Source organism: Astatotilapia calliptera, chromosome 17 (assembly GCF_900246225.1).
Source record: "Astatotilapia calliptera chromosome 17, fAstCal1.2, whole genome shotgun sequence".
Taxonomy (NCBI): Eukaryota; Metazoa; Chordata; class Actinopteri; order Cichliformes; family Cichlidae; genus Astatotilapia; species Astatotilapia calliptera.
Genome location: NC_039318.1, coordinates 13,538,977 through 13,555,173, shown reverse-complemented (window position 1 = coordinate 13,555,173; position 16,197 = coordinate 13,538,977). Strand labels below are relative to the sequence as shown.

Genomic DNA, 16,197 nt, shown 5'->3' with positions numbered 1-16,197 from the left:
CTGGTCACTGCCATTAGTCTGTTATCGCAGGTGGCCTCAGCAGAGACGTACTGGTTGTAATCCATTTGAAATCAGCTGTGTTTCTGCTCCTAGGCTCTTTGGAGACATGTCAAACACAAAGATGTATTTGGTTTGTGAATGAATGGACATCTGTGTACCACAAATCTTTCTCAATACAATTGTATAACTGTGTTAAACCATTTAAACATTCTTAATGACAGCTGAGAAATGTATTGTTTATAGAATACACCTCCAAAATACAAAAATTCAATCATTGACTTTTGGTCTGTTATTTTGCTGTTTGCTGTTGCTTTTCTGGGTGATTGTAACGTGTACTTGGGCCAGTCCCTAGGATGCCTCTGTCCCTGCAGCAGGCCTCAGTCTCCCCCAGCGGTCAGGTAGACCTCCAGAACTGTTTTTGGACCTTCTGTGCTTCATGGCTTGACTTGCTCTGTCTCGTCACTGTTCCCACGTTCTTCTCTGTGTTTCATCCTTTGTGTCTCCCCAGTCTGTCGTGTGTTTCCATGTTTGTTTATCCCCATCTTAGCTTCAAGCTCGCATGTCCTTACCTGAGTCTCAGTGTTCGTGCTACTTCTTCTTTTATTTTGTTAGTCCTAGTCTCATGTGCATTTTGTTCAGTTTTGCTTCCCGTGCCTTGTTAATCTCCAATTGTGTTCCCTCTCTGTGTTCCCTCAGAATATATATTATCTCTTGCTATTTGTCAGAGCGTGTGTTTGTCTTCCTCTGTGTCTCTCAGGTTGTGTGTGTCCAATGTTTCTCAGGTTCTCCCATTTTCCCCAGTTTAGCTTTTCTGTGTAGTTCCTCATTTCAGTTCGGTTTTCTTATTTTGTACTGTTTTGAATAAACAGCTGACCTTTTGTTAACGTTCTGTTCCTGCCTACATTGTCATTTGGGTTGAATATCTTCTTGTCCATGTCCAGTATAGCTCTACTTTAATCATTTAGCTTCAATGAGATTAGTTCCTAACGTATTTAAGAACAGCTGTGATTGACTAAAAATATCAAAAACGTCTGTTCCATGTTATGGACTTTTTCATGACAGGAGATCCATATGCTGAAACAGTTATCATTATCATGAGGATCACGTGTTTCTGCTAAACTGTAAAAACATATTAAAACATATTGCTGACTATGGCTTGGAAAATAATATGATAAATCTAATTTCTTCACTTGTGAAAGATTATTTCCTTTGTAACCATCCAAACCATGAATAATGTCACAATTAATGACAGTTAAATAAATAACACAACACAAATTACCAACAAATTTACCCTACAATTCATAACCAGCAATGGTCTGTTTCCTAGCTAGGTAGTTTAAACTAAAATGGCACACATTAACATTCTGTTTCTGCTCCACACCAAGAAACAAACAATGGAAAAGCAGGTTGTTAAAGGGTTAAGAGCAGTTGTTTTTTTTTTAACCTAAGCTGTCATACATCTGATGGTATGCTTTCTTGGAACATAGCACAGTTATTTTTATTTCACTTTGTCTTTGGCTCAACGTCTTGAAGATGCAAAGATAAACACAAGGCTTCCATGTAAATGTTTGATGGTATTCTGAGATGGATAACTTACACTCACAAAGAACACAAAGTGAGTTTTCAAAAACGGGCAAAACATTGTTCAAATAAATGAAGTTTCTGAACATCTTTTAAATCAAATTATATGTTACAGTAATAGATTAATAAATTTCTTAATTCATCCAATAATTCCTCACTTTATACTACTTAATGTGCCGATCTGTGGGAGCCCAACAAGCAAGTAGCAAGCTATTCTAATACCAGGAGCTCCCTTTTCAGGTGTGTTTACACACAATGTGCAAACATTGTGTGTAAAAAATATAAAATGTAACACAAAATGTAACACATTGTGTGCGGGAGTGAATGTGAGTGCGAATGGTTGTCTGTCTCTGTGTGTTAGCCCTGCGACAGACTGGCGACCTGTCCAGGGTGTACCCTGCCTCTCGCCCTATGACAGCTGGGATAGGCTCCAGCGCCCCCCACAACCCTGAAAAGGATAAGCGGAAGCGAATGGATGGATGGAGGTTATCTGAATGAGTGCATAACTGGCTGTTTGGATGGCTCAGTGAGTTGTGAGCTTAGTGCCACATATTTGTCCACGTGAACATATTTGTGTCTTCAATTCAATTAATTTAATTCAATTCACTTTTATTTACATGGCACCAAATCAGTCGCCTCAAGGAGCTTTATATTGTATGGTTGACCCTTGGCTGGTTCCACAGAAGAGGGGCCTGAAAACTGAAGGCTCTCCCTCTCATTCTACTTATAAATACTCCAGGAAGAACAAGTTGGCCTGCAGTGTGAGAGGGAAGTGCTCTACTAGGGTGATATGGTATTACAAGGTCATTAAGATAAGATGGGGCCTGATTATTTAAGACCTTGTATGTGAGGAGCAGGATTTTGAATTCAATTCTGGATTTAACAGGAAGCCAATGAAGGGAAGCCAAAACAGGAGAAATATGCTCTCTCTTTCTAGTCCCTATCAGGACTCTTGCTGCAGCATTTTGGATTAGCTGAAGGCTTTTCAGGGAGCTTTTAGGACATCCTGATAATAATGAATTACAGTAGTCCAGCCTGGAAGTAATAAATGCATGAACTAGTTTTTCAGCGTCACTCTGAGACAGGATATTTCTAATTTTAGAGATGTTGCGCAAATGGAAGAAAGCAGTCTTACATATTTGTTTAATGTGGAGTCAACAACACATTTGGCACACCTACAGAAATATAAACCCATGGACACATGATTCCTAATGTACATTATTGTTTTAACCCTTTTTCTGGCAATAATTCTGGTTCTACAACATTGTTTTTGCCAAGTGATTGTATAATACAAAAGGCACAGAAGGCATGTTCTTTCATATTTACCTGACTTCACAACAACATACCCAGCTTTGACAGGTACAGTTTTTTTTGTTGTTGGTTGTTTTTGTTTTTTTCGTGTTTCTTCATAGGAAATGTTATGTATTGTGATTGTTATTGAAAGACATAAAGCAGTATATAGTACTAGCATAAAGCATGAAGTAGTTTTTAAAACATGCTTAGGGCCTGTAACTGATGTCTATTGGCATTGTGTGTAGATTTAGTGTTTTTGTCTTTAAAATTTAACATTGACATTTATGTATTTCAACTGTACAAGATAGCAGGTTGGGTTTTTTCTGTTTTAATGTTGTTACTATGCATTTCAGCATCCAAATCAATGTTCCGCATTTGAATCAACAACAAATATTTGCTGCTGAAAGTGACAATTTTGCTATTTAGGTGCTGTTGCTTGGTACTGATTCCTATGTATCAACAGGTAATTTGAATTTATTCTGTGACTAACATTCAACAACAATGGAAACACAATCATCGACAAACTAGAGTACCACCCTTGTAAGCATGAACAACTCTCTATGCAATTGTTCAGCTACAGTATGTGTTGTCTCATGTATTACGACGTAAAACTGCAGTTGTTTTCAGGCTGCTATGGTTTCTGGTGCTGCCCTTGCCTTACCTGCACAGTTGTAGGACAGATGGGAGACCACCGCTGTGTCCCATTATGCGACATGTTCAGCACAACTGATCTCAGCCATTGGGATACCAAATGTTATACCTCCTGCTGCCTTGACCATTAAGGTTGGGATTCGATATAAATACGGCATCAAGTTAAATTTGTCAAAGAAATTCTTGTTAAAAATTTCTGCTGTTTTTTACATTCCCACAGTCAGAAATAAAGAGAATCAAGTATTAGTAATAGTTCAGTTCAGTAATAGTTAATTCAATCCAATCTTTTTAAAGGCACTTTATTTTTTAAGGTAAAGACCCTATAATAATAGAGAGAAAATGCCAACAATCAAATGACCCACTTTGAGCAAGCATTTGGCAACAGTGGAAAGGAAAAACTCATTTTGAACAGAAAGAAATCCATGCTCAGGCAGGGGCAGCTATCTGCCACAACCGATTGGGGTGATGGGAGGAAGAAGAAGCTGTAACTAATGACTGGATAAAGTGGTAAAAGTGTATAATTACCAAATATTTCTCTACAGGGTTCTATCTGTAAGGACATCATGAGTTCCTGTTTCTGTGTGTGGTGCTCTTGGTGTGAGATGCACCGTGAGTTAAAAATTCGCAAGAAAAGCACAAGTGTCATCAACATGCAGCCTGCACCAGTTAAGTCCACAGGCAAAGATGAGAGTCTGTTATGGCTTCATGCCAGGGTTGCTTTTCATTGGTGTGCTCTGTCTTTAAAAAGGCATTTGATTGAGTTTAACTATGTTTGGTGTGACTAAGTGAACTGGTATTTGGTTTTGACTTTTTTTTAAAAGAGCTGGTAAGAGGTTTGCTTTGATGATCTAAAGACAAGAACAATATGTTTTATTCATGCATATTTTTAATTTAATCCCTGTTTTAAAGATCTCTGACTCATCAAACACATTTGCAATAAATAAAACAAGAAACGGTCAAAGGCCTTACGATGGGGGATCAGACAAATTGTAACTCAAATCATTATCATAAATCTAACTTTTAAAGAAAGCAGAGTTAAAGTTTGTCTTTGCCTTAGCTCATTCAGCATTCAGTCTAGGTTTACTTTGTGACTTTCAGTTTTCTTGTTTATGATTTGATAGAACAAAAAGATTAATAACATTTTTGAAATCTTTGTGTAGTTCTGTAACTTTTTTTCACGTGGTTTTTGTCCTTCATGTAAGTTTCTATCTTTCTGCACCGGCGCTCAACAAAAGAAGTTGTCAAATGTAAAAATTTACAATGTAATTTTCCACTGTTTTATACTTTTGAATGAAATCCGTCCTGACCATCCTGTTATATGTTATTTTCTGAATATTCAGAATATGTTATATCCTGTAAACAAGATCTCATGAGTCCCCAGTGTAGTGGCAGTGAAGTCAGCAGAGGCGTCTGAAATGTGTCACGACAAACTCAAGGCTACGTGAACATATTTGAGTAACAATGGAATGGAAATCCATTTTGGCTTCCACAGAAAGGTGGAAACTGCTTCAGCTGCTTTTGCAATCACTCACCTTCACACTCGACTCATTTTGATATCCTTGGCAAGACAAAAAAGAAAAAAAAACATATATAAAGGTTTTACTAATTTGTATCTTTTAAAAAAAAAAAAAAAAAAAAAAAACTTTGGCAAAAATAATCTTTCCAATAATCTTCTTTCCAGACTCTTACTTTCATTTTATTTTCACTTTCTACTGTACTTTCCGGTAAGTATTTTTAAGTACAGAAGATTACACCCCTAATTTAGAAATGTACCTTTCAAATATTGGGGAAAGAAAACCCTTAAACCAGCTGTACTTTCCTTAACGGTAACTAAGGCTTGCGTATATGTTAGTATAAAAAATACAGAGTCCCAACATACATTTCTGTGTGATTTTATCCTTCAAATTGCAGCAGGATGAAGCAACAGGTTTGCTTTGCATATGTCATCATAACTTATTCATTTAACTACAAATTAATAGACATGTATTTAAATTAAGGAAAATATCAACAATCACTGTGTCAACTAAATGCTTGTACCCCCTCAAACCTGTGAGATTCCACATATGCAAGAGTTGGTGTATTAAGTGTTCCAAAAGTCATTATTTTATTAAATGCAATTTTAAATGTCCTATAAACACTTACATCACACTTCTCAAAGGCTCACAATACATTGTTGCCAACTCTGTTTTTGGTTCAACAATCTTATGGTATATACCCCCATCTGCAGGTCATTAGTGGTAAAACATCTACTATGTGAGAGGTAGTGGGACAGTGTGTGGGTTTTGCAATAGCAGTAAGACTGCTTAAGATGTAAAACTACTCAGTTTGCGAAGCACTCCAAAAAATATGATACCTTACAGCTATTATCTTACAAAAAACAGAACGATAGATTAATCACAGTTTGGAGAAAACATCCTGTAAATGCTGTATAGGCAGCACTTAGTAAGAGCTGTTTATTTAAATACATGAAATGATGTTAAGTCATTCTTTAATAACTGTTCAAGCCATATCTTTGCATCATTTTAATGAGACCGACCTAAGGACCAGTGATCTCTTTTTAGCCAGCTGTTCAGGCACCACTGTATCCAGCAGCCTCCTCACTAGGTCCAGGCGTCCTGTCTTGATCAGAACCCTCGATAACTCTGTAACCTCTGCCGTGTGTGTCGTATAAAGGTACCTCAGCTCAGCCTTCACTATGTCCTGAGAGTACAGCTCCTCTGCCTTGAGCACCCACATTTCCAGCTGAGTGATGACAATGCCAGGGTCAGGGTGTCCCTGCATGAACAGAGTCAGGAGAGCCTGTAAGAGGCAGCGCAGGGCTGTGGTGTCTCTGCTCCCTTGTTTCTCTAACTCCAGAGCTTTTTTGAAGCAGTCTACGGCGTTCTGCTCCTCACCTTTCACGAGGAGGCAGCGTCCTCTGAGCACATGAAGTTCCGGTAAGCAGTCTCCCAGCTCAAACTTCAGAGCGTGAGACAAACTCACCAGGGCACTATTTATTGCACTCTCATCCACCAAAAGGCTCTCCTGGAGTGCATCTACACCCATGTAGTAGTATACCTGAAATGAAAAAGATCAACTTGAAAGCCTTGTTGGGACATGAAACACAGAATTTGACCAGCTTTGCACGTTATGCTTTTACCTGTGCCATCTCCAAATGTGTTCGAAGACAGGGGCGTACACCGAGTACTTTGTCTAAGTCTTTTCTAGCTTCAATTAGCTTCTGTCGGTCTGGGATTCCACCATCACCAAGCTTTGCCTTCTCGAGGTCCCCCATGTACAGGATTATATTGAGCTACACAGAGAACATGTTGTCCAAATATGTAAACTTTTTACATGTACTAGCCACTTTAAACTAATACAGCTATTCTGGCCTTAAAAGGAGCTGTCATAGCAACTGACTTGATTAGTCGTAGCTACAGTACCTTGGCACGGGTGCAGTGAGCCTGCCAGTTGAGTTCTGGATCTGGCAGCACATTTAGGGCCATATTGCAGATCCCTGTAGCCATTTCATGTTTACCCAGCAGAGAGAAGACTCTGGCCAGAAGGTTCAGGATAAATGCATCGTCACTGGCCATATTTATGGCCTGGAAACACAGACAGAGCTGTTATTATCTCATCTTAAAAGGGAACAGTGCAGCAGTATTTCTTAAACCCATCCATCCATTCGCTTCTGCTTATCCTTTTCAGGGTCTGGAGCCTATCCCAGCTGTCATAGGGTGAGAGGCGGGGTACACCCTGGACAGGTCGCCAGTCTGTTGCTCATTGTTAAACCAAATGAGCAATTAGTAAGTGAGTGAGTTAATGACTTGTTCAGCAGTTTTTAGCTGAAAAAAACCTTCTGTTGTCCTAGTTAGATACATATTTTTCAATCTTTTGAACTGAAAAGTCTCAAATAAAAAGCATTTCACTCACTGGCCCTCATTTTAGGTTTGACAGCATTTTAGCAGATAAAGGTGAATGGCTTAAACATGAATTGAGCTGAAATTTGGGGATGGCCTCGGAGAGGACTGGCAGCGGCTCCCGGGCCTGGAAGATCACCGTGTACTAAATAGAAGTGAAGAAGTGAAAGAATTGAAAAGGGGAGCGAGGGAGGGGCACAAAAACGAACAGCTTGTAGAACTGGGGGAACATATATAGGTAAGAACCTGAAGGAGCGTGTTCGGAGGCGAGGCCCCACTCCTGAAATTCAGATACTTTATCGCTAACAAAAGTCAGATGACAGGCTGATTGCAGAGGTTTAGTCCTAACAGTTTGAGGGAAAGTAATTGTTTTTTTCCCAGCTTGGTGAGAGGTGCATGAGTTAACTCACAGTTCCATAACAGGACAGAGGATCCGAAGCCGAGAAACCGCAGTCGTGTATGGACATGGGCACAGGGGAAAACTCCTTCTTCCTTTCTAACATGATGCCGACATAACACCAAGCTAGAGCTGATGGGAGAGACGAGAAGATTTGGTTTTTCAGCTTTTATTTTTTGTAAATAGCATGTACTTGAGGAAATAGACAAACGAACTGGCCTGTAGTTTTAACAAAATGATTTCAGCAACAAAAACTAGTAGCTCATTGATATGGATAATACACCTTCACCGACTTGCAATCAATAATAATAATGATAATATGATAATGATAATAATGATAATAATCATAATGAGACTGTTGGGACTATGTTGAATGTTTTTCTCTTGATAATAATCTTTCCCTTGTGCAATGATTGACTTTGACTTTCCAAATTGTTTGGGAATGACCTCTTCAGACTGACGCGTAGACAGAATTGGTTGTGTAAGATCATTGTAGACGTTCTTTTAGAAATATATAATGTCATGATCTAATATGTTGTGTGTTGTAGTTTTAATCTGAGACCTTTAAGGACCACATGCGGAACAGATTTGTATTTCTTTTTTCTCTCTGACTCCATGACTGAAAGCATTTATCATGACTGTATTGATCTGTCTTTAGTTAGTTTGTATAATCAGATTTTAAATACAAACACCTTTTTGCAAAATTTTGCACAAACTAATACATTTATAATCAATCTCTGATTATTAGAGTCTGGTGTGGCCAGTCTTCATGAACACCTTTAATTTTGATTTTTTTTTTGCTGTACTGAAACTTGAACATCTGTAAGAACTGTGGATTAATTTCAATACAATACTGTCACATGTTTACCTTTGTGCTGTGTTTTCTCAGATTCCAGTGTTTCTTTCAGAAACTGGAGTCCTTTATTGTAGTGCGAAAGTCTGGAGTACTCAGAATCCTCTTTGGTCTTTACTATGTTGTCCAGCCTGCAGACAGAAAATAACTTGAATATTTTCACACTGTGTGGTGATAGTAATCTAAATCATATCACCCTGTACCTTATGTAGATTGTTGCCATTTTAAAATACCAGCTTCGTTTTTCCTCTATCGGTATCTGAAAAACAGCACCACAAGTTAAGTAATACCCCACTTAAATGCTCCCTACAACATGAAACAGTGATTTGAAAGCTCTTATCTGCTACTAAATTTGTGATTTTAGACTACAACAAAGTAAAATGGCCTCATTGTCTTCCTGTGTGTAATCTTTTGAGCATTGTCATATTCCTTCAGTTAATTCCAGTAGAAAAGCTAGAATGATGTGAATGCTCACCATCTAACCAGTCATTATATCAGTGCTCCGCTTTGTCTTTACACTCTGCAATGTGATTCTTGGCAGTTAACCATGTGTTGTCTCTTTATTTAAAGTATTCATATCTCTCACCAGGTCACCCCCATAATGCAGGGCTCTGTTGTAAAAAGACAGTGCAGTGTTCAGTCGCTCTCTCAAGTCGTCGTCGCTGTCCAGCTCTATATCGTACGGAAAGACGTAGGCCTGCTCGACCAGGCAGCGTGCAGCCATAATCCTGATCTCATCCTGAGACGCCTCACCGCCGTCTAAGCCCATGAGGTTGGACACTTTGTCCACACACTCCCCTGCATCCAGTTCTCGTCCCAGCTTGTCGTACACGTAGCCCAGGTTTGCCCAGGCATTCAGATTCCCAGGGTCCTCTTTGCAAATGCCCCTGAAAGGACAGAACACACAGACAGTGGGGCTTAGAATCAGGTCCAGATTAACATAAAGAGCTATCAGATCCAGGAGGCACTTAAAGACATTTCACACAGCATCTAACTAAAAAAATAAGAAATGGCAGCTGTGAGTGAAGTTGGAATTTTAACTATAGAATTACCAGCTACTGCAGTTATGACTATGTTGCAATGGGATAATTATCTTTTCTTCATTTTCTTGTTTCTTGTACTGTGCAGTAAGAACTGATAATTGTATATAGTGACATATTAAAAAAGGAATACTTGTGGATAGTTATAGTTGAAAAATTAAAGTTCAATGTATAAAGATGTATGTATTCATATATTTATTTATATGTGTTCACACTGTATAATCAAAACAGACATGTATGATGAACTAGCTAGGGGTAGGAATTAATAAGCATTTGCTTCCTCCCACTCTGTTTTGAACTGGGAGTGGTCAGCATTTTTTTTCTCCATGTGAATAGGATGGCTTTCAATGATTTCACCTTTATTAGTTGTTTTTTTTTGTCCATTATTGTTACTTATATGTTCAAAATATAGATCTGATTGATTCATTACAATAGGGGTGGACACAGACACCTGGCCAGGTAAAACTACCTGGCCAATTGCTGTGCCAGTTGAATGACACCTCCTGTTTAGTCTTTAAGTGAAATTTTACATAGCTTACATGAACAAAGTTCTCATACTTGCAAAGATATTTAATCTAAACTAATTTTTAGATTACTACTCAAACTAAGTACTCAAAGGACTAAGTGGTCTGTCCTTCACCCAACTGATGATGGATGGATGGATGGATGGATGGATGGATGGATGGATGGATGGATGGATGGATGGATGGATGGATGTATTGACAGAAACTGACATTTCTGTCACCTGCAGCTGTGAATAGTGCTGTCAGCCAAATGCTAACGTGTTAATATGACAAATGAGTATTTCTGATTTTCATTATTTACCAATTCTTCTTAAAGATACTTTTGACTTGTCTCTTGTCACAAAGGGTTATAGCAGCTAATACCACATAGTTTTGTATTTCTGGCTGGCATTAAACCAGTCTTCTGTTGCTTGCAGAAAAATGGGTTCAACTTGCAGCACCATAAATGTGTCGCTGAATCATACGATAAAAAAAGTGTCAATAAATAGTAAAAATTGGACAATCGAGCGCCATTTTAATGTCTAAAGTCTGCAGAGAGCTAAGTTACTTGAATTAAAATAAAAATGTGTATGATGTTTTTTACACATATAAACCTTCTTCACAACCTTCACAAGGCAACAAAAACAAAAGAAAGAAAAGAAAATGCCGTCAAGATCTCTGAAGAAATCATGTATTCACTGTGTATTTAATATCCTTCCTCTGACTCAGTGAATTTTCTGCATATTCTTCCTTAAAAAAAAGATGGCAGTGAATATTCACCTGAATATTTCCTCAGCAGTGTCCAGCTGTTCCAGGTTAAAAGCCAGCAGGCCCAACAGATTTCGCACAGCATATTGCAAATATCCAACTTCTGCTTCTAGCTCAGCTCGCAGGCTTTCCTGTCTTAAATAAGTGTCCCGATGTCTCAGCTTCACTGGCCCAGTAGGATCACAGTTAAGATTTAGATCCAGGTGGAAGTGACCAGGGATGTAGTCCATGTCCTCCATGAGAGTCTCAATGTCCTCTGTGTTTTCCCTTTCTGTGGCCTCCATCTTCTCTTCTTTAAGAAACGCTAAAAATGCTAAAAAATAATCTTAACCAGGGTAATGGTTAAGGTAGCAGAAGATCGTACCTAAGAACACACCTTGTCCTCTTTAGTCGACTTTCACATAAGTCACTCTTGTGCTCCAGGTTTGGACAGGTTGAACAGGTTGGGCTTGGGAGTGACTGGGAGTGGAAAAGAATGATAACTGAAGATAGTGTGAAGCTGTTGAAAAAATATGTTTGCCCACCTTTTTATTCTTATTGCACAATCAGAATTCTTGAATACATGAAATCATCTATATTCATGTTTATTGTCTGGAAATAAAACTGCCACACTTCTGTTCAGCCATGTTTCTTTGCCTAATTTGTATGTGCGAGCGTGCGTCTCTCTCTCTCTCTCTGTGTGTGTGTGTGTGTGTGTGTGTGTGTGTGTGTGTGTGTGTGTGTGTGTGTGTGTGTGTGTGTGTGTGTGTGTGTGTGTGTGTGTGTGTGTGTAGGTGGGTGGGTGGGTGGTAGGGTGTATTAAAAGTCCCTCGTGACAGGATGATTTAATTTCTGACTGAGTTTTGTAAAATTATCTTTGTGTCTTTGTTTTGAGAGATATTTGAGATTCTTTAGCCTTCCCTCTAAGCCTGTTTTATCACACACAAGAATGCAAACCATCACACTCAGAGTGACTGAGGAAACAGTCAAACCCAATCTGTGTTCTTAATCATTATTTGGGTAGTAAGTATGATTTGAAAATGGTATTTTTTTCAAGGCATAACAAAAAATGGTCAGTTATAAAAACAAAAAAGAAAGCGTGTGTATTGGAGATATGCAAATACCTTCAACAGTTCAACAAAAGCAGTGAATCCCTGTAAATCCTCACCTTATCATTCTGTCTTTGAAAATCAGATAAAGATGAGGTGAGCACTTTCTGTTACTGCGTGCTCCTGCGAACAAAACCAAACTCTTCCACTAGAGGGTAAACTTGCATTGTGATAAACCAGCCTGATGGTGCAACAAAGGGAGCACGCTCGTTCAGTGTTACAAGACTTTACTGACACTGAGTGCAACATCACTTTTATCAGAGGAAAAAATCTATCAGATAACGTAGCTAAAGGCAAAGCTCCAAGCTTGAAACAGCATAGGAATGGGTGTCATAGTCTCAGGATTATGTGCTGTGTCTAAAACTTGAATCTTTAGTTAACAAATGTGAGTTTTGGATTTGTGTTTAGGTTTTTCTGTATTTGAATTTTTTTTTTTTTTTCATATTTTATAATACTGAGGCTCATTTTTATTACACGAGTTCTAGCTACAGTTTTTTTTTTCATACCTTGTGTCAATTTTACTTCCTTCTTTGCGTTTGTCTTGATTATTTTCACCATGTTTCCTAGTTACCCTGTTTCCCATTTCCAGTCAACCCTCAGTGTGTAACTAGTGCATGCTTTTTGTTGTGTTACGTTCCTGTTGTGCCTCCCTGTAGTCTTTGTGAGCTCTACTGTTTGTTTAACCCTTTATACTCTGTTTTGTTGCATCTCTGGTTTTTGTGAAAGTAAATTCCAGTAGTAACAAATCAATATTTAACATGAACAATAAAAATTTAAGACACCCAGGAGGAGCTAAAGTTAAATAAACTTTATGAGTTTATGAGTATTTTTTACCATAAACTAAGTTAAGTTTGATAGGATAGCTTTCCAAATTAAGTTTTGAAGGTTTCCCTGCAGATCAGGGGTCACATTTGTGGAAAATGTACTGTACATGTCTGGTGTTGTAATGGTATTTCACCACTCCTCGTAGTGGCCAGTGTTACTGCAAAATAAGCAAACTAACATTAAAATCCTTTGCTGTGGTTCTGAATTGCAGCACTTTTGAAAAACAAAGAGGGAGCGTTTACACAAAGGTCAGCGAGCAAACTATCCGCAGTCCTAAACATGCAGATTTTAGTTTGACTGGAAACTTGAGCGCTTGAGGCGAACCCACGCAAATAAAGAGAGAACATTCAAACCCACATGCAAAGGCCTCAGTCAGGTTTGCACAGTGCTGATGCCTCTGAACGACCGATCAGAAAGTGTTGTATAACATGCATTTGGTACTGTAGATCTCCCTCAGTGGGCAGCCCTTTTTTCCATTTGTACCACGTGGGTGTGCAGAAATCAGAATTTTCTGCTCTCAACAACCGTTGCCATGGTGGTCATCATGGATACCAGGCTGATAGCATGGCAACATAATGATTACAGATGCCTGTTTGTATGACTGTACGCCCCAAAGAAGCAAATTTAAAGGCATTTCTGTCGTAAGTGACCACATGCTAGTGATACATTTTGAATTCTCATCTAACAAACACAAAGAGGTTTATAATAGTGACCTGACCCCCCAGAACACCCATCTGGCTTTTGTTGTTTACTCCCACCTAAATTGAGATTATAATAGATGTTTCAAATGCAACATGTTTTGCTTGTAGACTAACACCCTGTTAACCTCCTTAATTGTTTTGATGTCAGTCTTAACCTCATGCACAGACAGTGTATTATGACTGACATATGCAAAACCAACACTCAGCCTGACAAACAGCATCACATTTTTGCACAAATATAGCATTTTTTGTGAAAGCTGCACCTGTGTACATTTCATTAAGGGTCTTTAAATTCATTTCTGCAGTCGAGTTAGGATGCTTGGAGCCTCCAATGAGATGTGAGACTGAATACACAGGAAAGTGTCATTAAACCAGAGATCTCTCCAAGCTGCTCTCTCCTCAGCTTTTGTTAAACCATTACAATCAGTGCAAAATACTGGTTCTAGAATCAACGTAGCTTAAATAATGAAAAGTAGACATAGTCTTATATCCAAGCTTAATCTTCATGCCATTTCAGAAAGAATGAGACAGCCTTAATCCAGCTATTAACCCATTTTTATTTGCTACAAATTTAGCCCCCCCTACCTTTCCTAAGTAGAGTCTTCCATTTTGTCCGTCTGAGACAGACATGCACAATCACTAGCTGCTAATATTTGGAAACCCCTGCCTTTGCATCTCACTTCATTGCTGTCCACTACAACGGTATTTCCACTCACAGTCAGCTTCATCCTGGCAGCCCGAGCAAGTGTTCACAGTGAAAAGCATCTCTTCAGCTCTCCAGAGGCCCTTCCTGACTGCAGATTATGCCACTGAATGTGTCTTTGTGGTGTCTCTGGTTGTGACAGACATTTGTAATAAGAATGCAGCATTTTCAGTAAGTTATAGCAGAAAAAGATTACTGAAAAGGATGACTATAATCGTTCCTTTCTTTCTTACATTTTTTGATATGTATCTTTATTAGTTAGCGCCTGGAAAACAAAAATCCAGTTATACATCCAAAGCCATAAGGAAAACAAAAACTTGGTGGAAAACCTGTGCCTGCTGTGGATCTTATTGAATTGTCCTTGACAGCAGCATTTAATCTCCTTTGTTCCAAAACATTGACCCACTGGTCTTTTAACCACAAGCTTTAACCTGAGCTCCAGTTCCACATGAGGGGGTCCAGGCCCGTTAAGGAAAAGTCTGCCTGGGCTGAGTTTGTGTGGGCCGGGAGAAAGTTTCCATATAGAGACACAGGGTATGAGTAAGTGTGTGTTTAGTGTATTAAGAGTAAAGTAATCCGGCCTTTGCCACAGAGATCTGTTGTATTTCATTACACTGATTAGACTCTTCATTCCTTCTCTTGGGCGGTGACCCATGTTAAAAGCTTCTAAGTTACAGCGGACCACGAATTCTAAAATAAATTCTAAAATACATTCTAAAATACATTATTAAACATTTGACCAAATATTTTTGATTTAATTAATTTAAATGAAAACATTAAAAAATATTTAATTAGCTCCCATTTTAATTAATTAATGCATCATTAATTATATTTTCTATTCATTTTGGCACTTGGGGCCTTCCATACATGGTCACACCATCACCTGCTGTGTTCAAAGAAGAGCCTTGCTTTTCTTTTTAGTGCACAATGGACAAAACTATGAGTCCACATCTTTTAATCTTTGAATTCAGGTGTTTTTAGCTTTATGAAAGCCGTGCAATCTGTCTTTACAAGCATTTGTGAGAGAATGGGTCGCTCTAAAGAGCTCACTGAATTCCAGTGTGGTGCTGTAACGGGATGCTGCCATTACAACAAGTTCATTTGTGAAATTTCTTCCCTCCTAGATATCCATGATCAACTCTGAGTGGCATTATTACAATGTGGAGACATCTAGAAACCACAGCAACTTAACCATAAAGTGGCAGACCACGTAGAGCAAGGGAGCAGAGTCGACGACGCTCACAGTTGTAAAAGTTGCTAAACCTTTGCTGACTCACTACTGCTGAGTTCCAAACAAAATTAAGCACTGGGAGCATCATGCCATGCGTTTCCATTACTGAGCAGCTCCCTGAGTGTAATGTGTCGGTGGCCCACTGCTTTTGTCTTTTTAGGGCATTTCAGATGTTTAGATTAGTCCTTTTTAATAGTTTATTAATGCCCACTTAATTTTTGCGTGGAGGAAAAGCTATCAAGTTTTTCACAAAAAGGCAAAAGCAAAAATAAGAGCTTCATCTTGTGCTTTTGTCCTTTTGCCTGCATAAATGTGGACAACAGGCAGATGGATACAGACATCACATCTTCACCCAAAGGTCGCCTTTCATGACTATGTTTAGATTATGTCACATATGTTTCTGTTCCATGATGCTCATACATATAACTGGTTGATGTTCACATATATAACTTGATTGGAGTATCAATATTAACAAGCTTATCTTCTTCTTATAAAACGCACAGACGTCTTTGTGCAGAAAGGAGGATAAAAGGACTTTTTTGTTGTTTTTGTTTTACTTTGTGCTTGTCGTTTTATTTTGGTAGTTCACCGTTTTCTCCGGTACAGAGCTTTCACACAGATTGTATTTTGAAAGTTTTCCCGGAAGCTACCGAGGGTTATCGCT

The 16,197-nt window shown here is 38.6% G+C and overlaps 1 protein-coding gene across 2 annotated transcripts; it reads right to left on the bottom strand.

Annotated features, from left to right (window-relative positions):
- Positions 1–5,340: 5,340 nt before the first annotated feature.
- Positions 5,341–11,374, bottom strand: ttc22 (tetratricopeptide repeat domain 22). 2 transcript variants are annotated; one of them, XM_026148394.1, is made up of 9 exons: positions 10,998–11,374; positions 9,261–9,561; positions 8,878–8,933; positions 8,690–8,805; positions 7,835–7,953; positions 6,948–7,109; positions 6,665–6,817; positions 6,420–6,582; positions 6,237–6,300 (listed from the first exon to the last, which is right to left on the bottom strand). In XM_026148394.1, exons 1-9 carry the CDS (start codon positions 11,267–11,269, stop codon positions 6,290–6,292), a joined length of 1,353 nt encoding a protein of 450 aa, XP_026004179.1. In that variant the 5' UTR covers positions 11,270–11,374; the 3' UTR covers positions 6,237–6,289. The 2 variants fall into 2 exon arrangements, with proteins under 2 accessions (XP_026004177.1, XP_026004179.1); XM_026148392.1 differs by having other exon boundaries at positions 5,341–6,582.
- Positions 11,375–16,197: the final 4,823 nt, after the last annotated feature.

What these genes read in the sequence shown, in the direction of transcription:
- ttc22 (XM_026148392.1), bottom strand. Translation starts at nt 11,269, where the DNA reads ATGGAGGCCACAGAAAGGGAAAACACAGAGGACATTGAGACTCTCATG. An exon ending in ATGGCAACAATCTACATAAG is followed by an intron (nt 8,806 to 8,877) that starts GTACAGGGTGAT and finishes TTCTGTCTGCAG; the next exon opens with GCTGGACAACATAGTAAAGA. An exon ending in CTCTGTCCTGTTATGGAACT is followed by an intron (nt 7,110 to 7,834) that starts GTGAGTTAACTC and finishes CTGTGTTTCCAG; the next exon opens with GCCATAAATATGGCCAGTGA.